An 18,551-nucleotide genomic window follows, 5' to 3' on the forward strand; every position below is an offset into this window, starting at 1 on the left:
CAATCTGAACATAGTTTAGTAGATAAAACACTTATTACTATCTTAAGGATTGACTTGGTTGTTCTACTCGATTCTCCAATCCGGTATTGGTTAAAAAATTTATCTTACTTGCTCAATGAGATGGTGGAAGGACATCAACTAGACCAAGTAATTTTTTTTTTTTCTTTAAATTATCAAACGTATTTTACTATTAAAAGGAAAATGGGGAAACAGGAGAACAATTCCCCATAAGAAGGCTCTACAAAATGTCAAAACAAGAAGCGAGTGCTGCCCTGGAAGCCTGAAAGGACAACTGATTCTTGTTCATATTCAAGAACAAGAACATCGGCTTCACGTGGTCAAGTATCCACCATTAGATCCACATTCCTGAGAATTTTAATTCTTATTATATAGATTACACCAGCAATGCACATTGAGATTCTTAAATCTTTCTTCTAAAAGGTTACAACTTACAAAGTTGTTGTCTAATATTAAAGCCAAGAGAACAGAGAATATGCTACTCCTTTAATCAACATGTTCAACCCCAAAATGAACAAAATTCACTCAATTCTTTTCCATCATACTTCTGTTAGCAGACCATAACTTACTGAAGATCCTTTTTGGTCGAGCGGGGAGAGAACAGAGAGCTTTGAACTTAGAGGATCTTGAAATTCCATCAGTGTTTATACCGTTCTCGTTCAAATCGTCGTCTTCGGCCAGCTTCATCTGGAGGGTAGAAATCTTGGACTTTGGAGATTTTAACCCTGAGATGCTCAGTTGGTCGTCTGCTTGAATACTTGTGGTAGTACTTAATGGCGGCGGTGGCTTCGACGGGTCGATGTTATGTGCAGCCAGAAGTGCCTTAATGTTGCTAGGCAGCTCGGAAACTTTGCTACCGGCCATCGTTGCTCTCGCTTGCTCGAAGAAGAGAACTTGCACCACCACTCTCAAAGGGAGTAACTCATTTTGTGCAGCGTGCATACAAGCCTCCACAGAGAGTTTCTTGCAGTCGAGAATTCGACATAGTCGCTTCCTTTCGCTCTTTCCCATTTCTGGATGTGCCTGAATTTCAGTTACAATAACTCAACTGAGATTTGACCTCTTTGTGAACTGTTGCAAAACAAATCATTCTGAAATCTAGCATAGATTTAGATTGGAGAATTTTAGAAAACCGAGCTCCGGTTATTCAACGAAGATGTAACTCCTGATAGTGAGCTCTTGGGTGAAATGTAATAAATCATTTCTAATATTCAAAAGGAATCCTTTCAGTTATCAAGCCCAATGATTCATAGCATATGGTGTAAGCATGAGAAGGAAATCCTTATTCCTTAAGCATAATGGCTTCAAAATGTGGATGTTCGAGACACTACAATAAAGTATAGGATAGATGGGCATCTAAAACGACATTCTTAAATCTTCAACCAACAATTTTCTGGTAAGGACCCAAAGATATTACAGCTAAATTTAGAATAATTAGTCTCCACTAATTTTTCTTGTGGGTCAGCCTTATCTTAACTGCTAATAAATGGTGAGAATGACATGATTTTAAGGTCAATAGAGTTGGTTATCTACTTGCACTGGTGCCCCCACATCCTAAAGAGTGATGTTGAAACCTTTTAGAAGTATTTGTTTGGAAATAATGTCAATGGTAGAAGTTTATGGAAAGCAAGTGGATACCAAAGTTAAAAGTTACCTTAAGGTAAATGTCAATAGCTCTGTACAGATCATCATGATCCAGCCTTGCAAACTCTGGCACAGACTCAGCGATCACCGTAAACTTGGATAAGGGTAAATTCACATCTCGAGCAACTTCTTGAAGATAACTGTCCACGAGCTTTGCAACCTTCAACTTTGAGCCATGTGAAGCTGAAGAAGACCTTCTACTTTCCTGTAATTCGAAATCAATATTTTCGGCCGAGCGAGACCTTCTCCTTTCAAAACCACCTATCCTTGATCTTGGAGGGCTTGTTGGGGGACTCTGCCACTGTAACATGAAATGCTCAATTATGGTCATTACTATATCTACATCATATACCATCTGATTCGTGTATGATAGAGAGGGAATTAATAAATCCGCGACCGTCGCTTCCTCTAATTGAACTCCCACTCTTCTGGCTAGTTCCATTTTCGAAGAGAGCGAGGCATTAAGAATGTTGGCTGCTTTTAAAAGTTTGAGAAGGAAACTGCAGGAAACAGCACCTTTCTCAGCCGGGAGTAAGCTTATTAATGATTCTAAGAGCAGTCTATGCTTTGCAGATAACTCATTTGCCTTGTCTGAATCAGAGTCAGATGCTGACTGCTTATCAACAAATCCGTTCCTTGATATATTCGGGAGCCATCTCGAAGCATAAATCTTCAGTGCATCTCCAATTAGATTGGAGGGCATTTTTACACCTGATTTAATGGCTATCATGGTTCTCCAGTAGAGGTCTATGTTCAGTTCTGCTACATCTTCAGCCCACCAGCCCCTGGTTGTCTGTTTGTGTCTCTGGCTCTCCGCACCGTTGCACGAGATATCGTCCTTAAGCCTTCGGGAATGACTATGGGAAAGGTTCACTTTTGATGGATGAATAAGGACTTTTGAAGCAATCACTTCTATGCATTTGCTTGTGATTCCAAGTTCCTCTGACCATGAGGGAAATGCTTTGGTACTTTGTAATGTTACAATGGTATCTCTCCACCCATGAAGAATGCAGGAATTGAAGAAAACTTCAAGCTTGTAAATTAAGTTCCCCTTCTCAACATCCTCTGTCATCTGAAGGTACTCAGCAGCGCATCGAGCCGATACAATGTTGTTGGCGCTGAGAGTAATTGTTATGCCATAACAGAACTTTGCACACAGTTCAAATGCCTCGAGCCCGCCCGGAAAATCAGGAAGCTGGACTATTTGATGCTGCGAGGATTCAGGGGACTCGGAACATAGTCTTTGCAGGCGCAAACACTTGGACAGAAGAGGAAACTGTGCGCCATGAACATAAGAAATCAGCTCAAAATCAAATGATGCCACTAACACACATTCACACAGCATAATTCTTATGGAAAAAGCGCTCTAATTTACCTTGTGGAGCAGATATCTACTTCCTTTCACCTGAATTACGAGATCGCTGGAGACTTCAGAGGAGACTGACCTGAATTCAGAACAAGAAATTCCTTTTAGATCACCATCCCGCATTGGAGGACTGATTCAATTACGAAGAGATCAACAGAGGATCTTACCTTACAGCCTCTGCTGTATAGAAAGTGTCAGGTCGAGATCCAAGTTTCATAAACTTCATGTTGAATACTTGTTCTAATTTTTTTCTTCTAAGATTCGGTATTCATCAGATACTTTTGATGCGTATGCATCAAAGAAATTATTCTGCTTCTGGACAATGAAAGGCCACCCTTTAAGTTCACCAACAGCCGCATAAGGGGTCCTCAGCAGACAGATTTCTCCAGACAGGAACCATAAAGACCACCAATATCTCGTACTTCACTTTCCCAACTCACCCAAACAAATGGAGACTTATCTTCAACTCCCCAAATCTAAGAAATTTTCAACTTCAGAGTACCAAAACAAAAACAGACGGTTCTCCTTGAACAGGAGATGGGCTCCAAGAAGAAAGGAAAACAAAGAGGCTTTGTTGATGTGGGTGTGATATATTATGTGTTTTTATATACAGAATTTATGGCAGCAGCAATAGTCAAAGTGACAGAAACCCAGAAGATCGAACATTACAAGGGCCTTGTCCTTTCAGTCCAATTCTCTACCCCATGTGATTTGGACAGGAAAACAACGAATCGAAGTCACTGCAATCCCAACAAAATACAAATACAGCACACCCACCCCTTATCAATCAAAGGCAAAATGGGCACAGAAAAAAACTTACCTACAGCTACTACTCACTTGTTAATACACAAACAAAACACCACACTACTGGCACTACTAAAACTAGATAAAATGCTAAAGAAATGGGGTTTTTAGGACCAAAAAAAAACAACCTGAGGCTTAAGATTTTGAAGCTCTTTTACGCTCTCCAGGTATTCAATCGGCCAACCAATCATCAGGGGAAAGTCTTGGGGGAAAAAATACGAAAACATGAGAATTTTTGTTTTTATTTTTTCAGTTACTTGAAGAAGAATATGGTTTTACTTTTTAAGGGCCCCGCAGGCATCGCTATGCCAGCGTGCACTTCACAAGGAGAAGCCCACGTGCTTATCCTGCGCCCACCGGCGGGCCCTCCCTCTCATCATTGCCACAGCAATTTTTTACGGTGGGCTCTCTCGGAGGGATTATTTTAGTCAAACACTAATTTATACGCAACATCGTACCCCTCCTCCCTCCCTCAGTCCACTCCATTATTAATTTTCAAAAGGCGAATATTAGAGGAAAATTAAAAAGGAAAAAGTTTTCGTCTTTTTAATTAAATTTTCCAATCTATGCCTCAACTTTAGTTTTAAGTTTCTAGAAATATTATTAAAAGAAGAAAAAAGAAAGTAAAGGGTCTCCAAAAAGCAGAAATTAAGATATGTTTATCCCATCAAATCATCAACAAAACCCTCCATTTCACTATGCCGATGGCCCTAATCAGTAATCAGTAATCACTATGAACTACTTAAATCTAACTAACATTCATTTCCTACTTTATCACTATTAACATTCATCTTCCTACTTATCACTATAATTTAACTAGTCAACATTCATCTGATCACTATTAAAAATTTGACAGAGAAGAAAAAAAATTTCTCCCTCTATGCATTTTTCTTTCTTATTGTAAAAAATTTAATGGTGTTGGATGATGAGTTAACATTTGAACATGGCCAAAAATGGATGATGAGTTAACATTTGAACATGGCCAAAAATGACCGTCCGCATTAATAATCTAGAAGATGCAGATGCAGGCTACTGTTTGGGAAAGCTTTCCTCAAGTTTCTCTCTGTAAAAAACATATTTGGATGGAAAGCTTTTTAAGTTGTTTTTGCTTGAAAATAACCTTCAAACATTCTTAACAGAAAAAAATCATAAACAGTAATAATAAGTGCACGGTTATTTGTGAATATTGTAAAACCGTAGGGTAAAGGAGGCAAAAACTTTTTTCCTCTTTTACATAAAATGCACGACAGAGCACTGAGAATAATGTTGGTGTGACTTTGAAAGAGGGGAAAGAAGAGCCTTTTTTTTTAATAAATTGATTGAAAATGGAAGAAATGATGTGAGGATGAGGTAAGTGAAAGCTTGTTTTGGTCGTAAAGTTTGATTAATGAATGCTTAAAAATTGCATTTATTAGGCGGTTGGAAGTCATCTTCAACAATTGTTTCTGCATCGGATTCTCATGGGTTGCTGATATGTTTTTTAAATTTATGACCTTGATGCCCTTTGTCAACTACAACTGATGAGATTGAGAGGCGAAAATGGGCCCTACATAACCGATTCCTAGCCTTTGATCAAGTCATTTTGTAGCCGCATGATAAGAGAATCCATCAATGATCCTTTACTTGTGTGGTTGAAAATGTTTATACTAAACCAAAATATATTGCACTGGATAAGGTAATTTTAAAAAGGCCAAAAAAAGAAAGGCTGGTGAGTCAGAGTATAATCACCTCATGAAATCTAGGCGCATAAATTCTGACAGATGTTGAACTTAGGCCAAGAATCGGTCGGCTGACTCAGTTAGCAGATTCTTGATTTGCCTGCATATTCATAATCTTAAGTTTCTTTGAATTATTGAATATTGAAGTGTGGAAGAAGGGGAGATTAGATTTCCATTTCCATTTCTGGGTATCCTAGAAACGAATGCTAATTATGCTAAACAAGGAAGTCAAACTCAAACCCACCAACATAACTAAACATATAACCAATTTTCAATCATCAATTTGGGTCATGAAGGTTAATAAGTAGCTGATGGGTACGTGTGGAAAGCAAACAAAATTCTCGAGAAAAGAGAGGCAAAGCAAAAAAAAAAAAAAAAAAGGCAAGGCAAAGAAGGCGATATATGAGATAAAGAGAGAAAAAAAAGAAAAAAGAAAAAAGAAGAGTAGCGTCCAAGAAGTGTGTACCCGAATATGTTGCACCTCATTGAGGCATTATCACAAACAGGTAGGCTTCAAGTTGTGTGTGTTGGCGCGATCAGTGTCCTCCAGATACCAAAACTTAGCCCTGTGTTGGCTCAATCAAAAGGCAAGGCAAAGCAGTGGCAAATTGGAAATAGCAGCGCCAAACGGAGGGTAAGGAGGGGAAAACGGGACTGTGTTGGGATACAGGTAAAGAAGATAGAGAGGTGTGTGGACATAGTGTGTTGTCGCAAGTGAAGAAAAGAGGGAAAGGATTTCCCATTAGCCACAAATTTTAGCGTTAATTGTCCTTGGCTGTGTCGCCCAACGGGGGCGCCACCCGACAGCGTGGGGCCCCGTCGGCCTCCACAGCGCTTTTTTCCCCTCTCTTGAGACTGCACGAGCGTTGAGTCACACTCCAATTGGAAAGGCGTTTTGGCAATACTCTACCATTTCCCACTTCGCCCGGCCCCTCTCCCCTTTTCTCTGAATCCCAACCATTTCACTCTCCCCCTACCAATCTCACATTCACAGTCATCAAAAACTTAATTAGCTTCTCCTCGACCACGGAATCATTTGAAATTCGGGATTTGTGCACCGTTTAAAGTGAACACTGTTTCTATCTGCCAGCCCGTGTATTGTAGATCAACATATCCTTAGTTTTTACTCATATTGCTCCAACCACGCTCCTCAAAAGAAACGTACGCCCGCCTTAATCAAGTAATTTTATCTTACACTCTTTACTTATGTTGGCATGACATATTTTTTCTTCTGGTTAGATTTTAAGAGTGTAATATTATTCCTATAAACTAATATCCGTCATCCAAACATAGAATGGTTCTAGACACATTGGCGAAAGAGAATGTCCATTTTATTGGCAATATGAGTATTTGTTTATAAAATTCAAAACAACAATAGTTGGGTGGCATAAAATTACCTTCTACATTTCAGAAAAAGAGAGATTATTGAAAGTTCAAGGTATAAGTACACCTCAGAACCTCAACTAGACTTTGACTTTAATAGAGACTGAACCGAGGTATTCTGCTCACCCACCACCACAGGTTCTCATTGATAATCTCATGGTCGTGCTAAGTGTGACCGGTGAGTGAGACCTACCTATCAACATGAGATGGATTCTTTAAGCAGGTACGCGAATATGATTTATTCGAATCTACTGATTTGAGCGGAACTCTTTTCTTTCTCTAAATAGGTCTTACACTTCTAGAAGAATTCAACGTGTGCACACTTTTGTAATGCAACCCCATGATATTTTACCCAAAACAACAACTATATAAATTTAGTTACAAAGGAAATAATATTGTATTGAGAAGAAAAATCAATGCATTACATGTATATGAAAAGTGAGAACGACCTAGTTGAATGCAAAAAAAGAAAATAATGATACTATATGGTAAAGAAATGGTTGATAATTAAGCGAAATAATTGAAAATTGATGGGAAACAGGCAGTCCAAATTAAGGCTGGCCCCGTCCGGCCACAGTTACCACCAACACACAGCAACATCAACCACTGAGTTTGTTGCCCCAAAATAACGACCTTTCCAAAATCCCTCTCTACGTCTAAGAAAGGATAAAAAAGGAAAAAAGACACTTAAATACCAATAAATATATATTGTAGTTTTATACATGTCCTTTTGAGCAGCACAGCATATAAAATATAAACTAAATAAATATACCCATCTTCCATATATGAACCCATTTATCATATGTCACAGCCTTGTTTTATCGCTGTCTGTCGCTGGCCTAGACAAAACCAAACCACTAGTCAAGTCCCCAAGTGAAAAAAAAAAATTAAGAAAGCTTTCAGTTTTGTAAATATTACTGTAGCATTACCAACGGCAGAGACAATTAAAGAAAAGAGAGTAAAGTTCAACAATAACGCAAGAATTAGAATACATGACTTACTGTTTTGATACCGCATAAAAGTAAATTTTATTCATAATTAGATATCTAACTGAAACTAATGAATCTCGAGATGGCTGATTGAAGAGTTGCGGAGGGACCTCAACTCAAGACTAATGAAGTTGGAGAGATTGGCCTTGGCTGGACTGAATATTATCACACTCAGTCATTTTCGGCTTTTTTTTTTTTTTCCCTTTTCTTTCTCTATGAACTTTATTTTTTTTTTCCTTCTCCCTTTTGCCTATTAGATATACGTGGGGTCCTTGTGTTTCTTAAAGGGCAGCCTATGCCCAAACTAAGAATAGAATCCATAGCTGTAAATTGTGTGGATAATGCTTGTCCAGCCATTACTTGATCCAAAATTCGTTAGGACTTCAATATTTTTAAGTGGGAAATATCTTCACATCTTACGCCAGACCTAAAGAGACATTCGATTCGTAAGTCTAATTAGTCTTTTTTTTTTCTTTTTTGTGAATTTTGAAGCTAGGAAATTTGACTTCATTTGATCTGTACCGAGAGGTTGTTCTAAAGTAGTAATAAGATTTAGAAATTTGAGTTTGTGTCTTGTGTTTGGACAGGACCAAATCACTTCGTTTAAAAATCATTCTAAGGGTTATTTTGAAAAATTAATTATATTTAAAACTTTTTTTTTTAAATTACTCATTTTACCATTACTCCCAAACACACCATAAATGTTGAAGGATGGAAATTCAATCAAAAGTTTCATAGGCAAGATAAGGGAAAAAAATATTAAGCATACAACTGAGGGACAACATTACTATTGATACACATCCTCGGTGAATTCATAAGAGGTTATGTTCAAAGTGTGGGACTTAATTTAATAATTTATATGTGGACAAAAAATTGAAGAGCAATTATATTTAATGGGAATATTAAATGATTTTGGTTATGGACTCATGGCTTGCTTTGAGTGGTGCAGCTTGTAGAAACCAAGCTGTTAATCTTAAGAGATTTTATATATGGTCCCTAATACACTATGTCCGAGTATGAGAAATACCACAAACCACAATTTTTTGCATGTCATCATCAATAATCTATCTAATGTGTCCAAGGTAATTCTAATATCTTTATAATATTTTGATATTTTCTATGCTTAGATCAATTGTATTGATTGTTATTCTTGAATTGTATGGGCCTTATGTAATCATGAATTAGAATTTCTTTTATTTTTCCAACTCAAAGTAGATAATGTCATATCGTTGTAGTAGTAATATAGAGAGGCTTCATTGTCTCTAACAAGGTTGTTTCAAAGCCATGCATCGACTTTGTGTAATTCTACACCAAAAAGAGGAGTTGACCTAAATAAAGTATTTTACGAATAAATAAGTGAGAGACAATATCTTGATTGATACGAGGTTTGGAGATATAGCTTCTAACCATTTATGATGTGAAAGGTAGGATTTGATAAGTTTACACGTATTAACTCCATGAGTCAAACACCCCCTAAAAAGTTTGAATTAGAATTTGAATAGAAAACAGTTAATTATGTACCAATTTTCTCCCTTTCTTTTATGATAAAGTATTAAAAAGGAGAACAGTTTTTTGCCATTTAATTTCTTATCGTCATTTCTTCATCTTTGGGTTCACTGGCTTTATCCTTCCCAAAGGGGGACCCTTATAATAATTACAGTACTCCATTTTAGCCATATTGCACAGTGAACTTACATAACAAAAATTAAGTTGGAGCTGAAGAGAGCTCATCTCATGGCCTTGCTTCCCTCTATTAATACTTTCTGTCGAATGATTGCTAGTAGGTCAATAAATCATAGCTCATTATTATACTCTCTTCAAGTCCAAATTTTAATCATACCCTTTTCTTTTCTCATTAGGGTTCTTTCTTTTTTTAATATTTTAAAATTTATCATAATTTCTTCTCTAGCTATCCGACAACACTCAGTTTGATGTAATATTATTTCCACTCAACTTATAAGCTCCAACTTCAAATTCTATGAACCAAAAATCTTGTTGGATCTGTAGCCAATTTAATAAAGAAAGTCGTAAATAAAAAAATGTGTTGCAAATATATCATATGATTAGGATTAATATATAATGATTGAAGTAGTCAAAATAATAATATAATGTGCAATTTTGATATGAGGATGATATCGATGGGTATCAACTTTTCCAAGGAGGCTTTCTTTTCGGCTGCATTGAAATGAAGAGAGCGTTCTGGCAGCCTTTCTTTCTTTATTTTCTTTAATAATCATATCACAAAATCATGAGTCCAATAAGTAGTTTACTTTCCATACAACTCTATCCTTCATCAAAATCTCTAGTGTTATAAATATAATTATTGTATATAAAAATAGTTCGAGTAATTATAGCTAATAATAGTATTGGAAGATCATGTGTATGTAATATATATATATATATATATATAATTAATCTTTGTTTATTAAGAGCAAAGCCAATAATCTGTTAGACCGCATTTTGGATTAGTGGAAACTGATCATTAGCATGTTATTTTTAATACAAAGGAAATCTCGTTAAAAGATTTAACACATGTTGAAGACAACTTTAATTTCTTTGTGTTGGGGGAGAAAATTTATCTATCTAAATTTAACTCTAAATCAAGTATTGTTTACTTCAAGGAAAATCAATGAATAATAATCTTTTTTTTTCCTTTTTTTTTTATATATGTTTACTAAAAGGATAGGAATATAATTAAATTGGTGGGACTCACTTCAAAATTTGCTATTACTAAATGCTGTAATCTCATTATCTCCTACAACCTCATAAATCTCATTCCAATTTCTTATTTCGTCAATTAGTCCTATACATTTATAATTATTATTTTACAACTTTTACACTATCTCTCTCATCTATTAATGAGACTAATTTTTATTGGTGGAGGTAATTTTATTATAAAATTTTACAATTTCCTATTTTATTTTTTAATTAATAAATTTTGCTTTGTTATTATTAATTACTATCAATAAATTTTTTAAAAATAGAATAGGTTATTATTAAATGTTAGAGAACCGATTCTCAACATTTTTGTGTGGGGGAGAAATTAAAAAGAAAAAAAAAATCTTGCGTGGGGGAGAAAATTGTAGCCGTTCCCATCATGTCACAAAAATTCGTCAGTCTCTTAAGTTATTTTTTTATTTTATTTTGTTTTAGTATAACATCTCTTAAGTTATTTTAGCAAATTAGTATCTTTTCTAAATTCAACTCTAAATCAAATAAATGTTAGGAGAGCAACTAATATCCTACCAGTGAAAAGGAAGATCCGTCATAATAATTGACAACAATTATTGGTATGGAATTTTTTAAATGAAACAAAAAATAAAGAGTTAGGAGGTACTACATACTTCAAAGAAAAACAATATCATTAAGCCGTGAAAATATGAAGTGGCCGATTATATTTAACTAATGGTATATTAGAGATATAGTCTAAATCTATGGTGACCTTAATAATAGTAACAATTTTTATCATCATCGTATTTAAACAATTTATTAGACATTGTTAAAGATCTTACATTGAAAAAATAAAAGACCTAATAAAGATTTATACTACAACTGTCAATGGACGCATTTAACTGATAATGATGAGAAGACAAAAATGGCGAGTGTGGTTCGGAAAAAATGGGGAATTAAAATTAATTAAATGACGGGAAGTTGGTAATTAAATTTTGAGTAATGAGTGATGATTGCGGTTAGTTGAGGCTGATTTAATTGAAGAGACTCGTTTCCTGACGCCATTTGGAAATTCCATCTTCTTTTTTTCACTGTAAAGTTACTGAGAGGTAGCTTTGTGAAAAAAAAAAAGGGAAAAAAAAAAGAAATTGGTAAAAATTTTCTTTTGGAATATTAATAATCATTAGGTTTGATCCAATCATTACAGTTCTAAACTTTTTGTCGAGGCGATTGTTTGGTAGTAGAAGATATGCACAACCCTATCTCTCTCCTTTAACTTTTTACAGTTTATTGGCTTAAATTTTACTCTTGTCAAGTCAAATAAGCTTCAAATGATTTAAATATATTAGATCACTTCATGAACTCAAAAGCTATTAATAGGTTAGGGTAAATTCTTACTCTTCTTTGCTCCTAAGTTTGAAAATTTATATAAGATCAAATAAGTAGGAATTGATATTAAAGAAGGAAAACATAATAATAAAGAAGTTTGAATACATAATTTTATGTTCTTATACTATTTTAATTAAATCACCAATAAACTAAAAGTTAAAGTCAATGGATTATGATAAATCTAATCATATATATGTTAATCCCACATTTAAAAAAAATAAGGAATCTGACAAATATCACAAATATGTTATTTCTTTTTTGTTTTATATAATACCATACATTTTTAAGAGGGAATTAATGATTTTAAGTCTACTCCAGTCTATCAACTATTTTTTTAATGGCTTCGAATGTCACAAAGAATTCCCATTTGTGCATTGTTTGCTTCTCTTTGGGTGTGAACATGAAAATTCCTCACTGATTTTACATAGGTTGAAACAAGAGAAAGTTAGTGCAACCTTGATATCAACAAATCAATTCTCGAGGGGGAAGAAACAAAAAGCGAAACCGACCCATAGATTATTGGCCTTTGCTTTGTTTGGTTCAAAATAATCAACTTTTTTTTTTTTTTTTTTTTTTTTTTTTACAGAAGAAAGTTAAGGAGGCGAAGATGAACATAATCCCAACAAAAAGCAGTCCTCTTTCTCTGTTCAGTGGCTCGTCTATCTAAGAAAATCTTGCCACATCCATGATCAGATCAGATCAGATCAAATGCTACTTGTCTTTCAACTCTATCTTTTGGTTGGTTTTCTTTTGAATTTTACACTCAAAATATTTCAATCACATAACAATCAATTATGCTTTTTTTTTTTCTATTTTTTTGTACTGTTTTGAAAAATAAAGCCATTTACCAATAGTAAGCACTAAGATTATATAGTGGGTCGTCCCTTGTTACTGGCATGTGGGATTTATGTTAAATCAAATAATAAAAATAAAGGACTTTTTTATCCACAATTTTTTAACAATAAATTATGAAGTAATTGTGGTGAAATGAACATTATTCATGGTTAATGTGTGTAAAAGTAACAAGATGAACAGAATTAACATGATGGATATGTATGGCAATTCTACATGGTAGGGAGAATAAAGATATTAGTTTAATAAAAAGGCAATTTGGTCCTAGTTTTGGATGTCCAATTCCGTAGGCTTTTTTGGTAAAGGACAATTGGGTCTTAAGAATGAGGAATCCAGATAAATGAATTAAATTTACCCAATCCATAAGCTTTAAGCTTATGGGTTGAGTGGTGGTTTGTTCATTCTATCCTCCTCATTTACTGTACAAGTCAACTTTTTTTACATTGGAAAACAAAATAAGAGATCAAGAAAACCATTCCATAATTAGCATTAGATTTTAGGGCTAATTAAGTTTTTGCTTATTAGGAACGTTGTTTTTGGCTGATGAGTTTAGTTTGTATAAGTCATGGTTAAAAGTTTGTTAATCCTACGAGTTTCATAAACCCATGTCATAAAAATTCGAACTTGTGAAGCCATTATTTTCAGAAACCTAATTTATTTGAAACCGTAAAGCAAAACGTCATCCCTTCAAATTTTTGTTTTTAATGCAGATAACGTTGTGGGTGTGTTTTATTGTTTGTTGTGAGACCATTACACAACAAAGGGTCCCAAAAGTAAAGGGATAAACAGAGAAGGAAAGGAAGGGAAATGTTTGTGGGCAAAAAGCTTGGGATCCATGTGACAATAAAATGGGGCTTGGTTTTATGCTCAGAAAACTGCGAGACAAAGGCAACCCCATCTCTTGCAATTTGCAATTGCATATGTAATATTGTGAGAGAGTTTAATTTCGAGTGGCTGTGAAATGACAAAATTAAGTTTAAGACAAGCCCCAACGACTGAATCGACACAACAATTTATACAGCCATTTTATTTTGGCTTTCTCTCTCTCTCTCGCATTCCCCATTTGCTCTCCATATTGTGCCTGCGGACACATGGCGTCCCAACATGTGAAAATTGTCTCTTGAAATTGTCAATATTGGCTTTCCTTTCAATCAGCTGAATCCCTCCCCTAACAGCCAATTGGCCAGTTGGTAAGGGAACATTGACAGATCCACCTCACCATTAACCCCTCTTCCCCCACCCCGCACGTGCAACTTCATATGTTGCTTTTGTCTATCTCCCGCTCCCGACGCCCCACACTACATCCGTTCCCTCGATAACATGTTAAGGATAACGGTACTCCAATCATCTCCACAATAGTATGATATTGTCCACTCAAACATAACTTTACATTACAGCTTTGTTTTTGGTTTAACCCAAAATATCTCATATCAATGAAATAATTGTCATTATCTATCTATCATGGATCATTCCCGTTTACAAACCCAACATATAACTTTGAGTAGCTTAAACAATGTTCGCTGATAATTTTATACGATTCGGTATATCATAAAGAAATTTAAAATGTAGTTTATCCATATGTTTAATGGTCAGGAGAAGACAGCTTCGTTTAGATATATTGTGACGACCATGTTAAATAATTTTTCTACCGCCTACTAAAAAAAATCGTAATGATACAAAAATTGGGCTTTTGGTCTGTGTTATTGAATTGGGCTTAGTATGCAAAAGGCGACATGAAAATGATGCAATTGGGCCGAAGCCCAATTAGTTTCAGCAAGTCCCGACCTTGTGGGTTTCTTGGCTGCTGTGGCTCCAAACCAAGAGAGAATCTTAACAAGCAACAAGTGATATGAATATTGATGGTGCTGCCCACTTATTTATCTATTGTTTTTTTTTTTTTTTTTTTTATCAATAGACTTTGCCAACTAAATTGTCACTAATTAAGAATGGTGTTCCTACCTATCATTGCAAGTTATACTAATTATATAATTGTTGCAATATTTATATTAAGTAATTGCTCGGCTCATTAGTAATGGCTCAATTATTTGATTCTATTTGTATTTTTAGCCATAGAAGTTCTTATTTTATTTTCATTTTATCCTACTTTTCCTCCTAAGGATATCGTGTTTCTTTTTTTTTTTCTTGGATAAATTTTGTATATTTAGTTTTAGCACAGTGAAGACAAGTATGTAAAATATACCATGTAATTGAATGTAAACCTTTTTTACTATTTATATCGGACTAATTGTTTGTTTTTTAAAACCAGAAATATGGTTTGTAATTATTATCATAAAATATTATTGAAGAGTCGTTTTCAGTGTCTAAATCTCCATATTAGTTTTCCACTCAATTATTTATTTATTAATTTTATCCTTTAAATACAATATATATTAAGTGAACAACCCACTAATCCAGAAATTTCTAACGCCGAGAAACCCATTAACATGTGTGAAATCATGACCCCAGAGAAAAACATAACGACTCCTGATCAGTCCAAAGACAAATAAAAGTAAATTCAAATTACAATTCTAAATTTTTCTCGAGAAAACGTTGATCATGATCTTTATTTTTTATTTTTAAAAATTACTTATCTGTTAATGATTTGACATCACCTGAACTTACATTTCAAGGCGCATGTGCTCAATTTGATATCAAACTTGAAAAGACAAATTATCTAAGATTTTTACTGGATGCAAGAAAATTTATCTACACACTTATTTGATCTTATACCAAATTGTCAACATTAATTTATCAAGTGTTTGTTTTTTCAGCATTAATAGTATAAACAATATTAAATAGAAACTCAAATCAAAATTTAACTATAAATCTAACCGATGTAGTTTAGTGGTTGAATCCTTTATATTCTAAAAACGGTAGGTTCAATTCTTACGTATAGCTGGTTAAATTACCATTTTTTAAAAAAATTCATTCAAAGTGGGTCGAGTGACACATGAGAAAAATATAATAAACTTAAACTTTCAATTTTATGTATTATAAATCCGTAACGTAATATATAGATTTTAAAATTGAAGAGCATATTAAGCACAAAATTACAATGTATGAATGTGCTAGATAATTTTTTTTTAAATTGATATATATATTAGACACCGTTCTAAAAGTCACGCGACCAAAGTGCTACATTGGTCAAAGAAGGGGAAGATCATAAGTATATAAACAAGAGATTCACGTCTTTATTGGTACGTAACATTATATTTATTAGATATTTCTGAAGTTTACGAATCTGTTAGGATTAAAATTGTATAAATTTAAGGCAATAATTATAATAAGCAAAAGGAAAATGCAGGTCCAGTTGTAAAACACATTGGGAAAGGTCTGTTTGAATGAGTTTCTCCGGAGAATGGAGATAGAAAAAGGAGTCGTTTCAGGAGATGTTTCCTGGAAATGAAGTTTTGGGATTTATTTACCGTAGATTTTGATGGGGGCAAAAAGTCCAATTAGACCAAACCGAACGACAAGTCGTGAAGTGTTGGTCTTCCGAAACCGTCCCATCGTTTTCGTGGACGTTTCATCTATATTGTTAAGATAATAACAAACAAAATATTATTTTATTCCTCTATCCGTTGGTCTGTCCGTATTCGCTGCCGATGTGGCAATTGGCATTTGGAAAAATGAGAGATGCCATTGACTTGGCATTTCATATTTGGTAAGCTTCTTCTTTTTTTGCAATCCAATCGCAATTGATTCCGGGGGTGAAATTTCTGAACACTATTTTAGACTTTTCCAAAGCTCCATTTATAAGTTTTGAGTGACCAAGTCTCGGGATTTCTCGCAGCCGTAGATCGTTTTCATCGTGGATGGGCGGGACGGAGACCGGAGAATTTTCGCTTTCTTTTGGAAAATAAAGCATTGAGAAAAAATTAATTAAGAATGACTTCATTAGTATTTGTTCTTTTTTTAATTTTTCAAATTTATATGTAATGGTTTCCTACTTTCCTTTGATTGTTTTTAATTGCTTTCTTATTTTTTTGTTAATAAATATATTTGTTTTATCCTTCTTAATGCCTATTAAAATATTAAAATAATATATATATAGCATAATAAGTATCAATGTTTTATTTCTTATTTTTTTTAATAAAATTTTAATTTATAATTTGTGAGAACAATAATTGGGATAGGTTAACAAAAGTAATTTTGTTTATTCACTTTTTTTTTTTCAATTTTAGAGTTAAACTCAAATGACGAATTTTAATTCTTATGTCTGTTTAATTTATATTTTAGATCTTGAATATTTTTTCTATTTGAATCGAAATAAATATAGATAAATATTATAAAAGAAAAATAACAACGGACTCATTATGTCTCATAATATTAATTTTAATAGGTCTTATACAGAAATTAATTTAGAAGAATTACTTGCAGGAATTCTAGTATATAACTAAATTTATGATTTACCATTATAATGTATGAACCTCTCTTTTTTTGCTATATATTATTTTACTTATTTTTGTATATTGTGCGTTTGAACCGGAGACTTTTTAATTTCTACAAAGAAAAAAAAAAGGACAAAGCTAATAAATGAAAAGTTGACAATTTTTCATAAGAGCTTAATTGGAAGATTTACAAAGACCTAACTTTAAAAGAAAATGAATGATTATAGTATATTATTAGATAATGTTATTTGAATTTTTATAAAATTATGCTAGGTCTAATTATTTATTTAATTACTATTTTTGTCTCTGTATAATAATCATTAATCAGGTCATGGAGGATAATACGGACGAAGATGAGAAATAAGATAAATATTGAAGGAGGATGAGGAAGAGGGATAAAAATTGTTTGCATGCATCTTTTTGCCAACAAGAAAGTTACGGATCTCGATAGATTTGTTGGCGATGGAGAATGATAATTCAAGTTTGCGCGGTGAAAATCACAGTTCATTTGTTGATAAATCATATTTTGGTATATTTGGAATTTGAACTTGCATATAGACATCAACATTGGTTGTTTTTGGTATTTGAATTTATTTTAGTTTTGACATTGGCATTTGTTTTGACATTGACATCGATTTTGGTATTGGTTTTTGACATTGACATTGGTTTTGGCAGCAGCGTTGGCGATATATGGACATTGTGTTATTTAGCAATAATTTATGTTAGAATTGTGATATAAAAAAATGAGATTAATTAAAAGTAAAATTAAGAAAATAAAATGATCACTTTTAAAAAATACAGTAATAAAACAAAAATTTTGAAAGCACAGTAACAAAAATAAATTAAAATTGAAAATATGAGAGTATATATAGATCAAAGTAAAGTACAGAAATCGAAATAATATTTTGATCTTAATTTACTTACCACTATGAAAACTCTATTTAATAAAAATTGTTGCTTTATTCTTATATTCTAACTAATAGCAAGGAACAAAAACTCTTTTCTTTTATTTTTTAGTGAAAAAAACTTTCAATTTAGATGTAATTTTTGGTATGGTTGTTCTAACTCGTAGGTTCCTAGAAAAAATATCCAGGTTGAATGAAAAATCAATTTAGTTGTACTTAAAAAAGAAAAGAAAAGAAAAAAAAATAAAAGAAAAGATAAAAGAAAATCAATGTAAGAGTTTTGTGGAAATGTCAACGTGGACAAGACTTTATAAAGACAAATTTAAATATCCATGTTAGGACTTAATAATTATAACGTTTATATTAATTAATTAGTAGATTTATAATAATTATTATAACAACGATATTTTAAATTCTTCGAA

General features: G+C 33.3%; 1 protein-coding gene across 1 annotated transcript; it reads right to left on the reverse strand.

Moving 5' to 3' along the window:
- Positions 1-363: 363 nt before the first annotated feature.
- Positions 364-4,056, reverse strand: LOC111019799 (BTB/POZ domain-containing protein At1g67900). The gene is made up of 4 exons (XM_022296268.2): positions 3,196-4,056; positions 3,038-3,107; positions 1,673-2,938; positions 364-1,041 (listed from the first exon to the last, which is right to left on the reverse strand). Exons 1-4 carry the CDS (start codon positions 3,252-3,254, stop codon positions 544-546), a joined length of 1,893 nt encoding a protein of 630 aa, XP_022151960.1. The 5' UTR covers positions 3,255-4,056; the 3' UTR covers positions 364-543.
- Between the last annotated feature and the right edge of the window lie 14,495 nt (positions 4,057-18,551).

Source organism: Momordica charantia, assembly GCF_013281855.1.
Source record: "Momordica charantia cultivar OHB3-1 chromosome 9 unlocalized genomic scaffold, Mcharantia_2.0 BLBB01000009.1, whole genome shotgun sequence".
In the NCBI taxonomy this organism is placed as follows: domain Eukaryota; kingdom Viridiplantae; phylum Streptophyta; class Magnoliopsida; order Cucurbitales; family Cucurbitaceae; genus Momordica; species Momordica charantia.